Source organism: Perna viridis, chromosome 8 (assembly GCF_037379345.1).
Source record: "Perna viridis isolate PV_CMFRI_1.1 ecotype Kerala chromosome 8, ASM3737934v1, whole genome shotgun sequence".
Lineage (NCBI taxonomy): Eukaryota > Metazoa > Mollusca > Bivalvia > Mytilida > Mytilidae > Perna > Perna viridis.
In genome coordinates, this window is record NC_142452.1 from 20507546 (window position 1) to 20523296 (window position 15751).

The 15751-nt window shown below is 31.7% G+C and overlaps 1 protein-coding gene across 4 annotated transcripts in view; it reads right to left on the minus strand.

Annotated features, from left to right (window-relative positions):
* Positions 1-15751, minus strand: part of LOC148609771 (1-phosphatidylinositol 4,5-bisphosphate phosphodiesterase delta-1-like) — a 69037-nt gene that overhangs the window by 51123 nt on the left and 2163 nt on the right. For 2 of the 4 annotated variants that reach the window (XM_088540907.1, XM_088540905.1), the window contains exon 2: positions 4608-5480. The exons of 1 other annotated variant lie outside the window; for it this stretch is intronic. In XM_088540907.1, the coding sequence (XP_088397033.1) occupies positions 4608-5480 (873 nt within the window). Of the gene's footprint in view, positions 1-4607; positions 5481-11527; positions 11756-15751 lie in introns of those variants that run through there. One more of the 4 variants, XM_088540906.1, reaches the window with a different exon arrangement.

The window sequence follows — 15751 nt, forward strand, 5'->3', positions numbered from 1 at the left end:
AAGACCTTTTACTGAACATTCCTGCAATAGTTTTATGATACTGGCTTACATAAAAGTCATAAAAATTAGGCAACATTAAAAAATGTCAACAAGTACAGATGCTGTCAATGAGTTAAAGTATCAACCTGAACACATATTTGCTTGCATTTTACCAACATGATAGTATTATATTAATAAAGAAGGATCTTTAATGTTGCAGAACACAGTAATTCAACAAAATGGAGATTTTCTACAATTTGGAACTCAGCCCATTAATATTTATGTCCAATAACCCTTACCATGCAGCACTGCAGTATAATGGAGCTAAAATAAAAAGCTCAGCTCAAGAATAAAAAAGAGTCAGAGATAATTCCACAGACAGGGGTTCAAATTATTGTTGGTCTCAGGTCTAGTACCCTCAATTTCTAATCTAGGACCTTCAAAATTTCATGTACCCAGATCCTGTATCTTAACCATTTAAATGGTCCCCTTTTTTAGGACTTGTTTTTCTGAAGTAAATCCTTGATTTCAAACTTCTAGAACAGTCAAGGACCTTTTACCCTTGACAGTAAAGTAAAATTTGAACCCCTTCTTATGTTTCTCCTCAAAGAAGCAAATCCAATTCACTAAACTATTTTCAGCATTCCTAGGAGTATGTATAACCATGACAATAAATGCTGGGCAATAATGGGGAAAAAATGGCAGACTGACTTATTAAATATTCACAAAAAGCAACCTTTGAACTATCTACAGAATGCATTTCAACTGAAAAATACAAAAATACATGTACCGGTAACAACATGTAAAATATACACATGGGAAAAATATGAAATTTTCATTGCAACATTACAAACACTGTCAGACAACATTTAACATTTTACATTAATAATTAGGTCAAGCTAAATAGGTTGCAGAGCCATTGAAACAAGTGCACCTTATGGGTAATTAGTTCAAGCTGTCAAATGATTCCAGTGCACCAATCACATATGGTGGAATATAAACTAGAAAAGCATCGTATTTAGTCCTCTGGTCTAGCGGCACCAACAACTTCTTTATCTGAAAGGTTAAACTCAAGGTCAAATTATGAAGTATGAAGGTTTAATATATCCATAGAAAATATCTTAAGTGGTATATTTAAAACATTTTAAACATAATTTCTCATTATCAATTATACATACAAAAGTTTAATTACCAAATAAATAATTTACTTGATATCTAGGAGATGTACAATGAAATCTTTAAAAGAAAAAAAAAAGAGAAAAAAAGAGAAAAAAAAAGTTGCTTAATATGAAAAATATTGATCTTTTCAAATCATTTAAATCTAATTAATTAGAAAAATTTAATATTCTCAGTATCATATAACTTATACCATTTCATGTTCAATAAAAAATTAAAAAATGGCAAAACTTGACTTAACAAAGGGTAAAAAAAGTATATGGTAAAAAATGAATTTGAAAACATGGAATTCTATTTTAAAAATCAGACCTGAAAACTTTTTATTAGAGATTAATTTAGTAATGTTGTTTTGATTACATGTATAACATTACATGTACATGTAAATATTACCGGTAATAATCAAGAATGAGTGAGGAGGTTTTTAACATCCTTGACTACCCTGTCGGGTCTCACACAGACAGATAATTATAAAGTGAATTAAAGATGACTTGTAAAGTGTAGATATTTAGGAATTTAGGGCTCTCTCTAAAGGTTTTTAGATCACTGTTAAAGGATTTCCATAGAAAAAGAATGAATAATTTCATATGGTAATATATACCAATGTTAAGTTTGTGATTTTATTAAATGATGTTATGGGGGTTTCATATTTACAGTTACAAATCCCATTACCAAGTACACACACTCGACAAAATATAAAAACATTAAGTACAATATTTGGGACATATTTATTACATGCAGTGACAGTCAACTCTTAGTTCAAATCATCTTTTCTTATTGTATTTCAATAATTCTACCTTTCTTCATAATGGTGGTATTTTAAAGCTCTGCCCCATCTGTGAAACTAAGAAAAATTTATTACAAAGTAGATCTTCCAATTTGACTTTGTATCCCATCTCTAAACAAACCTCATACTTCCAACAGTTTCAAATTTCCACCCACTATGAACCTTTAAGACAGTCTACCCTGATTAAACAGAACAGTACATTGAACTAGCATGACTTTTAGAACATGTCACTTCTAGTCTTTCAGTTGCTCATTTTTTCCCAAGTGTTGCATAAAATTCACAAACTTTCTGCCAAAAGTGGGTTTTATTCCCCAAACAAACCCCTCATCCTAGAATTCTCATCTCGACAGTCCTGCATAACAACATATAATACTGTTACAGCCTCTGTATGTCAATATCATAAAAACTACATATTAATCAGGTGTGAATATAGATAAGTCTATGACATATAAAGAGGGACCATCACTGCATATAATATAATACACAAGATACACTTTAAAGTCTTCAGTCCATATAACTACTGAAACACAGAAAACAAACTGATAAATAGTTTGTTCAGCAATGTTAGGTTCACACTGTTTATCAATGTTTGTGTTTGGTTAGCCCCAAAAATAAAGAAAAATAATAAAAAAGACAACTATTCCATTAAGAAAGTGAATTAACCTTTAAAATGTATCTTGATGCTGATAAAAATTACAGAGACGTCTATGAATTTACAACATGCTAAAACTGGATTGGTGGCGAAATAAAAAATAAATTTGTTTCCTGTTGAAATCTGGAGTCATACATTTATTTGATCAAAACAGACCAATTTTTTTTATATTTCAGGCAAACCAAATTTAATAATTTAAAAACAGTGACAGAAAACAAACTTAATCTTTAAATGGCCTTAAGCCTACCTAAAGACTATACAATTCTGCAAAAATAAATAAAACTGCACTAATAAACATATAAACATTCATTATCAAGAGTTCAAGTTTAAACATGCCAATTCTTCACCTTTCATAAAGATTTATTACATAAAGTTTTAAATTCAAATATTTTCTAAATTTTAAGCAAGCACGTACTTAATTTCTCAAAGCAAATGGCTGTCTCTCAGAGCTGTTCTGTGAAGTTGCAAATAAAAATGCACGAAAAAAATGAAGACCGAGGAACTGAAAACACGAAAGCTTTATCGACGCCATGCAACTATAAGCTTAAGCATATCACATTGTTCAGTAATAATCTGTTTTATAAGTTAAAATGAACAACTAATATGCAGTATTTCAATGTAGACTAATTAGTACATTCTATGTGATGCTAGGACTTCTTTGAGCGTTCAATAATAGAGAGTTGCAGATCTCTCACAAACTTATTATATTGATTAGAAGACTATGGGTTGGGATTAAACTATCCTAGATTGAATATTTTAACATTTAAATGGAAATTGAATTTTTACAAGGTGGACTTCCAGCTAAACAAATCAGAAATTACGTTGAACCTACCATTCCTAAAAATGTTTTGAAATCCTTAAATATCTATACTCTTTCTAAATTAAGTATTAGACTTCACCATCAAGTACTATATAGGGTCTTATAGAGTTAAATCAAACAGTTCTGTATTAAATAGCGTACTATAAATAGCTAGGATTCAAGTGTTGATACATTTTGTACATGTAACTGTTGCATATATTGATTAGATGGAAATAATCATTAAAGACATCAAGCTCCAAATTTTACAAAATTATATATAAATTTATGGAACTAATATAGATCTATATTTCAAAGGTATTTATATAGAACATCTACAACAAAAAGAATCTTTCAGACTGCATGCTCAATTTAAAAAAATGAAAGAATTTTATTTACTAAAATTTCAAAGGTGAAGACACTGGCATAGCTTCAAATCTTGAGAAACAAAGGTAGTAAAATATGACAACATAAAAAAGTGAACAAGTTACAAACACAGCAACCAAGTTCATTTCAATGGATCTCTGCAACTGAAAGACATTAGGATGTTACTGTAACTGTAAAATGCTATTCTGATCATTAACTATACTACTTAGTGTAAACTTGTAAATGTTGCAATGAAATTTTTGTAAGTTAGTACAGGCAAGGACTCTGATAATAATATATTTTTGCATCTTCAAAGGTGGGAAATAAAAAAATCTGAAATTTCCCATTTTTTCACGATCAGTGAAAATCACTTGGTTAACAGTACAGACCATGCAGCCTGAAATGGAGTTAGTTGTGCATTGAATTATTTCAACAATGAAAGAACCTTCAAATTATTGATAAGAATTTATACCAGCCTAAGGCATTAGATTACAAGTAAATTATGTTTTTGATACAAAAAAGCATATAAATACATAATATATTAGGCATTTGATTAATTTCAAGCAATATTTACAGAACAAAATGTACAAGGTCCAACCTTCTTTTCATTATTGAATCAATTAACTTATCTTCTAAGGCACTGTTCTCTTAACGAAAAAACAATAAAAATTAATGAACATTTTTTTACAATTAGCTATCAAAGGAAAATAAAGTGGAGACAGAAAAAAAAATCAATATTTTTCATACAGTCTCAACCCATTTTTATTGTGCCCCCAATAAAGAAGGACTATATCTGGTTAGTAAATTAACTGTGCATTGTTAAATAATAGATCCTTAATACAACATAAAGTTACCCTCTTCCTTCTTTCTCTCTTTCTTTGACTTTTTGTCTTTCTTGTTACCTCTCATTTTGACAATGACAGGTGTTCCATTGTCATTAACTATAACCTGTCCATTTTCAACACCATTGTCACGAACTTGTTCCAAAATTTTCAGCTTCCTGCTTTCTAACGAGCTTGACGAAGCAGAAGAAGCAGCATCATCATCCCTGTCCTTGTTTTTGACCTTTGTAATGATCTTTTCCTCCTTTGGTTCCTTTTTAAAAGACCAGTTGTCGCGTATCACAGCATGTACAACTTCACCCTTGGAAATGAGGGTTCTTTCATCATCAGAATCACTGGATGAAGAATCAGATGACGATGTGTAATCTGAAGATTTTGTGACATAATATTTCTTAGAAGGTACACTTCGTCTGACAACTTGCTGAACAACATGTGGTTGCTGGACATATCTTGGCTGCACTACTTCTCGAACAACTTGTGTTCCACTATTTCTGATAACACCCCTAGAACTATCAATAACAGTTCTGTAGCCTCCTTGTGGTACCACAACTGGTGACTGTACCACACGTCGTACACGCTGGGTGGGGGGATTGCTAGGGAGAACCCTAGTAACTATCTTCTCCTGCTGACGGGGTAAGGTGAGTACACTAGGCTCTGTAGAGATAATACTGCCATTACTGGTCAGGGTTTTGACAGGGGCCTTAACCGTCTTCACTGTCCTCCGCGCTGGTTCACGGACAACATATCTGTCAGTGACATCCATTACCTGACCATTGGACAGATCCTCCTCATAGTAAACATACTGACCAGAGGGACGGATATATGTTCCACCAGAACTTCCACCAGAGGGACGGACATACGTTCCACCAGAACCTCCTGTTATCACTGAAAGGGTAATAATAGCTGAATTAAAGCTAAAGCAATATCGCAAAATTCTTTGTTTAATTCCGAACAAATACTTATTTAACAAGCAGTGAAATTTGTATTAACACATGAAAACTTGTTACATGATACATGTAGTGTTATTGTTGGCCTTTTTCAAAAGAACCTCACCTTTTCTGATTGGGAAAATACATGCCATTTTTTTTTTACTTGGGAAATTTGGAACAACCTTACAAAACCTTAAATATGTAGTTATAACAATTAATTTTATAGAGATTGTCATGAAAAAAGTCAAAAACATTTAACCTGCATCAGAAACATCATATCCTACTATTTACATGCTGGCATTGACCTTCAACAACCAATTCTAATATGGGAAGCAGACATAAATTAAATAATATATCTACCTGTTCATATCAAAATTAAGCTTATACAAGTACTTGTATGATCCAATAAGATGAGCTTTGGTACATTGTATTTTAGTAAAAATATGATTCAAGATATGTAATGCATTTGTAGGCTTACTTTTCTTATTGATTAGGCCAAAAAAATAAGTCTTGTTTCCTGCTACCAGGTTGGTAGGTAGATAGGGAAAATATCTTATTTTGAAAAAACATTTTACACCGAGTTGAGGGGAAACAATCTAGACTTTAACAGTGCTTGAGCCCAAATGGCCATTAAATATAAAGGGTAAGCACAAAATCTAGGGCAGGTAGAGTAGCAGCAAATGCAGGCATATATATTTTTTCTTGGCCTTACAACATTGATTATACTAACTACATGAAACTATTTATATATTTAACACTACTTTGAAATGAACAACAAATTTATTTCAATACAAAAACAATTAATACTCCTGTAAGTGGTTCAAATGTTTGAAATATTCTACAAAATAAAACAAGATATCTATATTTGATTATACAATGTTATACAAGAATAGCATTATCTAGTTTTAAATTGAATTTTAAATTTAGTTTGGCCTTTTGTAATAGTGAAATAGTTAGAAGATCCTAAATCATCTCATTTGGAGTAGCATTACGGTCTATAAACAATGAAGATGTTAGGTGCAAAGTGATTTCAGAAAAAAATTAAATTAGAGAAAATATATGTCTGTAAAAGTACTAAGAAGGACTTTCATTGATCCAACAAAATAAACTGACAGTCTCGTTTGATGCTTATGACTACAGAAAAATACAGCCTAATATAAAATACTGGTAAGTGCTTACAGTACTAGAATCACACACTACATACATGTACTTGTATTAGCAGTATAAATATGAAAATTAAAAGTGAAATAGAGAAGAAAATAAAAACATTACCGTTTTACTACATCAAGCAGGAATGTTAGAGCAACATCAGATTCTGGATTGGACGTGTAAAAAAGGCACGACAAAATATTACACGAAACACAACAAGTGCATGTTAAGGTTTGTGCATATATTGCAGTTAAATAGAAGTGGTTACAGAATTCATGCATTGTTAAGGCCCATTTACACAATCAAAGTCTGTCATCAAATATTTTTCAAAAGTTTTTGATGAAAACTTTGCCAAGGTTGTCTGTTTCAGCAATAGAAATCTGTCATATGGACAGGAAGGAATCAAGCTGCTTTCTGCCTTTTTACAGTCATTCCAAAAACTCATTTTGATTGGTCAAATTCCATATTTAATACAGATTTACATGGTCAAAAAACTTTGAGGCAAACTTTGACGTAGATTTTGATGGAAAATTTTGATCATGCAGGCCTTTAAAAGGCAATATCCAATAGTTAATATATTATAACATATTATTATGTAGATAGCAGTGTTTTATCAAATGTTCCCAGTTTAATATATTTTTGATAATTCACACTGTGAAAAAAATTTGGTAATTTCACTCTCAGACTTTCTCCAGCCAAAACGTCACATTTTTTATATCAATGCACCAATCACAAAAATTTTAAATTCATGTTGAAAACATCGATGAGTTATGAAGAAAATTTATATAATAAATAGGATAATTAAATTGGTTATCGAGAATAACCAAAATATAATCACTAGTGCCAAGAATGCTTGAGGATTTAGCTCGTGCACGGAGCAGGTTTCACCAACTTGTTAAATCTAGGCATTCTTTGGCACTCGTGATCATATTTTGGTTATTTACTCTATCCAATTAATTAACCTATTGATATTTTGTTCAGGCATTTCAATGTTTATTGCAATGAAGGAAATGCTATAGTCATAACTCCTAATTTGTTATAATCCTCATGTCTTGTCAATCTACACAAGAATTGTATTTTGTTTGATTAATCCTCACATCAAACATGCATGTCCTAATTTAGACTGATCTGGCTTACTAGATACATTGGAAGTCCCAAATTAGTCCTATCAGAAAAAACATCTTGTCCACTTTCACCAGTAATAACCCTTTTCAAGTCTGACGGATATTGTAATGTTGATTGGAAAATAATTGGTAAACTTCAAGTGAAAAGATGTGCTATGAATCTTGAAACATCATTTACTATTACATACAGTGCTCTAGAAATAAGAAAATAATCTACAAACCACAGCAAACTAGTCTTACAAACAATTACTTATCTACAACAGAATGCAAGGAGGAGGACTTTCCAAGCGTTAAATCAAACTTGCCAAGAGTTCCAGGAAATGGAAATTCTAGAGTCCTGCCATGTTTCATTATTGTAGTAAGAACTACTGGTAGAATGTATTTAGATGATGATAGGATGACATAAACAGATGTTATATACTACATTACTGCTGAATATCAGAAATACACCCAGCAATGTTGTTAAAAACCAAAAGCTCTATAGAACCTGAATCACCTGGCCTGATAAGCAACATTCTATCTTTTGTAGAAGACAGCATGCTTTTTCATGGATAAAAATTTCCACAGAATACCTTATGAAACATTCTTGCTAAGTTTAATTCGAATTGGTCTACTAGTGTCTGAGGAGAAAAGTTTTGAAAAACTGTTAACAAATGACACCGGAGGCCAAGTGATGGCAATAGCTCACATGGCCAGGCCAGGTGAGCTAAAAATGAGATGACATATCCTTCAGTACTATACCTGTTCACAATATCAACAAAAACCAAGAACATTCAGAAAAACAAAACATAGAATCAATAGTCAAAGACAAACTACTATTAAATACCAACATCAAACAATAAACCATAAAACAGAAACAGCATTCAGTGGACTACAAGTAAGTCCATATGTGATTGTAGTATGAATTTAAGCTGAAAGATACCGAAATATATTATCTATACACAAGCAGTGAAGCTAGATCTCACCTTCAGAGGAGAACTCAGAAAATGTTACTCTTTTCTCCATTTCAATTAATTTTAGAAGTACACTATGCAAGAATAGAGGGTACATTAAAAAAATCAATCAAGATACAAAAAATGACAGATTATTTCTATGACCATAAAAATTTATTATCTCGTGTGGGAGTACAGAGTCTCCTTTCACTTACCCACTGATATCATCAAAAACTCACTTTTTGCCTAAATCAATAAATGAGTAATTTTGGAGGTGTTTGTGGTTAGCTCAACTCTTTGATCAGAATGGTGTTTCTTCCTACACTGTACATCTATTTAAATGCACCCTGTATAAGTCCATTAATTCAACCTACACTTAATAGTTATACACTTACATATGCTGCACTATAACATGAAATTTCAGACCATATCCAAATTATAGGGGCGTACTTAACCAATTATCAATGAATCATACAAGTTGTTTTAGGATAATGAAACTTAAAAATTCAGTTCAGCCTTTAGGTCAAATTGTATACAGATGGTTTCCAAAACAAAGCTATAATTGTGTTCATTTGTCCCGGAAATTAGTCCTCAGGTAATCCCAGCGTCTTAGTGATAGGAAATTAGTCCTCAGGTAATCCCAGCGTCTTAGTGATAGAAAATTAGTTCTCAGGTAATCCCAGCGTCTTAGTGATAGAAAATTAGTCCTCAGGTAATCCCAGCGTCTTAGTGAAAACACATAAAGTGTGATGCATATTTAAAGTTGCAAATTCAGTTAGAAAATAGGACATAGAAACAGAATTTACAAAACCATCTTGTAAAAAACAACATAACAAGACACAACATACAGAATCTACAAAATAAACTATCTGAAATACAAAGTAGACATTCACCCACAATAACGGACAGATAATTTTAGAAATAAAGTATTTCCTGAATCCACTTAAATAAGAAGTTTCACAATTCTTTAACAGATTAGTTAATATGTTACTTTAAAGAAATGGTAGAATTCACAAGTCTATGTCATCTGCTGTTATGTTAAATTCTCTTCTTAGTGACTGTGTAATAACTGTGCTAATTGAAACCCAAATTTCAAAAAGCTTAAAGGACCATGATTCAGAAAGCTGAACCCAACTGTATTCATAAATAAATGAAAACCAACTCCTACACACATGACAAAGCAAAACTTAATTACAAGACCCATACACTGTATATTGTTTTGAAAGACTAGCATATCCTACAAGTTGGGAGTGACCAAGCTTTAAAGTTCCGGTTCAAATCAAATAAGATTATGTGATCTGTGGATTCTTCAGAACTAGAACACTAAGTAAGGAGAATGTGTAAGTACAGTACAGAAAGAGACATACTGTGACTAATCTCCAACACAGTGGTGCACCTGTCTGAGAGTGGAAGCCAATAACATTACTATTTTTTTTAAATTTCTTACTAATTTGTTTGTTAGTTGTTGACTATAACCTACATGTACCATCCAATATTTTTTTTAAAATTGGGAATATCTCTTTCGATAAAACAAAAACGATCGGTCATCATACTCATGGTATGTCTCTTACTATATTGTAGATGTTTTGGGCAAGTGTTGCAGCAGCACTGGATAATTGTTGGAGCAGGAGTATACTCAATGTACAACTGAGAATTCCTGTTCCTTATTTATGGGGTAGAACATGAAGAAACAGGTGAACAAAGTCATAGAATGGAAGTCCCAAAACCTTCTGTATTTTTTTCTTCAAAATAAATATGGAGGATCAAGCGGAATTCACAATTTTATAAGACAACAAAAGGAGGAGAACTTCAATCCTAACACTTACTAACATGTTAACAAAGCAACCAATCAAACTTGATCCCTATGAAAAAAAGTTATCAAATATACCTTCATCTTTAATAAAAGAATAGTTTTAAAAAACAGGAAAGACCGCTTTTCTAATGGAGGTTTCTGCAGTAACTCTTCCTCTTAACAGTTATATTTCATCTAAAACCATCTTGTGAATAAATTTCACACTGTTCCTTGCCTTGTGCCAATGTGGATTTTGGATCAACAAAGGTCAAATTTATCAAAATCCCCAAATTCTGTGTAAGAGCTAAAGTTTATCTTTAGGCTATAGTCACTAGAATTATATTGTACACATGTACATGTATTACAGATTTTTTAAAGGAATCTGATCTTTTTTTTTTTGACACAAGCAGAACCAAATAGACCATGTAATATCATGAATCAAGGTCTTCATTTTAAAACTATGAACAAATCCTGCTCTAAGGAATTAAAGTGCAAAACCACAAGCAGCTTCAAGGGGCAACAACTCATCATTAAAATGACTGGTCGGTGCAAGAATCTTGATTATGTCCACTTAATGGTATTAGTATAGGAAAAGGAAAACAGCAAGTCAACATCCTTAATAAAAACTACCAAAGACATGGTAAAACAAGGAAGGAGGTACTCTACATGCTGCTATAATGGGGGGGGCACCATTGGTCTGAAGTTTATGTATTTAACAAAAGCATTATCATGATCTTTCTTTTATCAACATAGGCTTCATTCATGAAAAGTTTCCAAAACTTTAAAACAACTATTTACTTTTTAAACTTTTTAAAACAGTTGTTGATAAATGAACCGTAAAGTCAAGCCTAACATGAACTAAGATGGCAGAAAGTTATAAATCAGTAGATCATTGCCTTCAGACCAATAATGGTAAAAAACTACAGATAATGATAAACAAAGTAAAAACTGGCCAATATATCGAACTAGCTATATCATACATGATGAAACAGACTTATAAACAAACCTCTACGTTCAATGTATCGACGGCCCTCCATATTATTTTGCCAATAGGATTTATCATTCACTTTCTAAAATTATCCTCACAAAACCGGTTCTTTCAGTAAACAGAAAAAATATTCATCAAAGATCTATACCAGGTAGATCCATCCAACAGGTTTCTATAAATAAAACTCGTCAATGATTGGTCGAAACACCTTGGTAAGTCTTTCAGTGGGATTACCATGGTTTGGTTATAACATAGACTGAGCTTCGAGTCATTCAGCTGTGAAATCTAGACAATTAAATCTCTGTTCATACCTATGGGTGAAACTTGTAGGTCATCAATATTAACCTTCAATCAATAGACAGAAAAGATGATCAAATATTTAAACTGTTTGGACTTGTTTTAATGTTACAAGTACAAGTATGAAGACTATACACTTTTTAAAGTGACAAGTAACTATAGGGTTAGACCAATGGATGTAATTAGAAAATTAGAAATGTGCTGAACTTAGATCTTATCAATACATTCTCCGTCCAACACCATGATTTTTTAGTTTTTTTTTTTTTCGTAATTTTTTTTTTTTTTTTGGGGGGGGGGAGGCGTGGAATTAAAAGGGTATTTTTGAATCAAAATTGTCAAAATTAACCAAGTTTAAGCTCATTTGCCCCCTCGGTTAAGTGCCTGAAGTTATAACCAATGACTTTTCTTTGTAATTGCACAGTATCTCAGCATGAATGTGGACAAAATTTTTTTTCTTTTTAATACACAATTTAATTCTTCAGATTACTGTACAGCTGTAAAAGTATTAGTCATTGGAGTGCATTTATTCTCATTATTGTCCCGATGAACAGAAAAGCATGAAAATTTGAAGTTACAAAATAATATTTTTATATATATGTAACAATGCTTTCAAACCACAATAATTGAAACCCCAAAATATGCTCAATTGACAGTCAATCTGTGAAAATTGATATCTTAGGAGATCACTTTATCAGATGGTACTGTCTAGTACTTTTCTGACAGACTGAGTTTTATTTAAATACTCAAATTAAATAATCATTGTTAAATAACAATTAGATTATAATTAGTTCTTTTAAGGATTTTTCTTTAAAGGGGAGGTAAATCTGTACAATCTATCAGATGTATGAGAAAGACCTTCCAGAATATTAACACCTAACATTCTTGAAAATCACAGGTTTTTTTTTAACCCATAATGTGTCCATGCATGAATTATCCTGCATTTCATTCTCCATCCTTACATGTATATTTTTTTTTAAATATACATATAATGAAATGACCATAGGACTTAAAGAGTTTTTGGGCAAATTGTTCCCTTCTACTACAGAAATTCTTTAATGTTCAACAATATTGAATCTTATCATGAGATTCTGTAGTGCTAAACATTATAGATACAGATTAAAGTAAATGATGCACTGCACATGTATGGTATGGTAACTGAGTGAGCCCTCTTATACATGTAGTTTAATGTACATCAGAAAATATTTGGTTCATGTTTTAAAAGTTCACGTCTATGTATTACATAATAATCAACATTTACAGCTATATACATGTACATGTTAACATTTACAGCTACATACATGTACATGTTAACAATGTAAACAAGCCAGTTCTTAGATCATTATGACATTTAAAGTTATGTTCTGATACACAATCATGTCTTAAGGCAAATGTACAACAACAATCAATTTGTCCTTGGAAAGTTTACAAAAGTTGAATTATTCCCCTTTGGTATTTAGAATTTTACCAGTTTACATGTACTTACCTATGTTTGACCTTCCTAGGGGCAACCAGCCAAAGCCTTAATATCATTTTTTCTTTCATACATGTACATATCTAAAGAACCTGAATCATATACTTTACATTCATTGTTCAGGAATAATTCAGAGATAATAAAAACATAGATGAGGTCATCGAATGGTCAACTAAACAACTATTAGCTATGAAGTGTACATGTACCTGACGAGAGTTTTCTCTATTAACCAAACCTCATATTTTGGCCAATTTACATTTTTATATTGGAAAAGTTTCAATGTAAAAAAATTCTTATTATGAATAGAAATTTTGTCACTTCAAACAAGAAAATCTTTCTAATTCTCAAGGCCATTCAAGTTCATTTAAATCCTTATTTCCATGCTCTCCCCCAACTCTTTCCAAATTTCATTGCATTAATAATGAAATAAAATAAACGAAAATCTCCTCTTCCCTTTTTCGTGCAATACAAAAGTAAAAAGAATGCCTCCTTCACTGGATCAATGAAAAATGACCTAGGAAACTTATTATATAAACATTTGGTATCCGGATACCTCTAACTACATTAAGTTTTCTCCGTTATGTTCTTGCCATTTTCAAAATTGCAAACTCTAAATGGATTCATTTTGTGTAGTTGAACATGTAAGTCATGGAGATTTACATGGTATGTATACACGTGTACATGCAAGTCTTGCAATATACATGATTAAAATGACATTAGCAGGATGATGACTTGAATCAGAAGAAAATTCAGTCAATGTGAAAAAAAATGCTACAACAAAATTTCTGAACTAATAAACTCTAGGCAGTTTCATAAATGGCAATATTAAGGTAAAAATAGGAAAGTTGGAAACCATTCCTTTAATCAACTGTCATGGTATTATAAATGAGTACATGCAACCCTAGTTATTTTTTTATGTTACATGTAAATTATATGTCCAGAGTGTAAATCAGCAATATAAATTTCTCAATATGTTTTTTAAATGCTATAAAAATGTTGAAGTTCAACAAACACCCACTATATTTCTCAAAATTATTTGATTGCTTTAAATTCAACAAAAACTAGATAAAGTGATGCCCCCGCATTAAACCTTCATACAGCTGTATCATAACTCATTATGGAAAAAGCATTTTGTCAGATGTGTTATTGTGTCTGTGAGACACAAATGATGCCCCTGCATGTGGTTTTGAGTAAAACTCAGCATAGCTGAACAAAACTTAAGCTCAATCTGTAACTAATCATGTCAGACTCACATACCAAAAAGCAGTCAAATATCTTCAAGCATTTACAAAAAAAGCGAAAAACTATTATTTCAGTACAATTTTTAAAGTGCAGGGCCCATTATTTTGGTAAAACTCAGCGTAGAAGAATGAAACTTATACTCCATTTGTAACTAATCATGACAGACTCACATACCAAAAAGGAGTTCAATATCTTCAAGGGTTTACAAAAAGTGTGGAAACTGTTATTTCCATGAAATTTTTAAAGTCCAGGGCCCATATTTTTGGTAAAACTCAGCGTAGCAGAATGAAACTTTAACTCAATCTGTAACTAATCGTGAAAGACTCACATACAAAAAATCAGTTCAATATCTTCAAGGATTTTCAAAAAAAGTGTGGAAAACTTATGGGACGGACAGAATTACGGCTGGAATTACAGATGGACAGAATTACGGACGGACGGACAGGGGTAAAACAATATGCCCCCCAACTTATCGTTGCAGGGGCATAAAAAGATTGAATGCATTTGTACTTAACACAGATATCAACATAATATTATTATATTTTATGTGCCATATTTATCAAAATGTGCAGTATTACAAATCTCAAAATACATTAAAATACTGAGGTTTCATTACATGTATTGCTCATGTATGGTAGAACATCTTGGTGACGGATAGATGCTTTCTGGTTTTGAGAACTTCTTGAAAACAATTATATTTTTTTCATTTAAATCTTCCTACGTATTTGATCCTAGTGCTGCTGATGAGAGGTTCCTCATATTGAAACACATGTACAGCATATCAAAATTTGCAGTACAGTTAATATATGATTGGAGTTCTTTGAATATCTTATTTGTAAAATAAGAGACGAATAACACTTATAGATATACGGATCCTAGTAACTAGAACAAGTGCATCTTTTCTTTCTAAATTACCAGCTAGCAACATATTCTCAACTTTCAAAATTAACCAATATGTGCTTGTACTTTTTGTAATGTACATGTAAATATGTACTATACATGTAACACCTTAATGATGCATTAATAATAAATACAATAGGTTTCCAGACAACATACATGTACATGTATCATTATCCTAGCTAGTTTCTAATCCAGGTACATGAAGATTCACATCTTTTCTTTAAACACAGATGGAAAACACTCAAATACATGTACACTAGTAGTCTACTATCAACCAAAATCTTAATTTCTCCACTCTTCACAGTGGTCACGCATGTCCTCCACAGTGACTC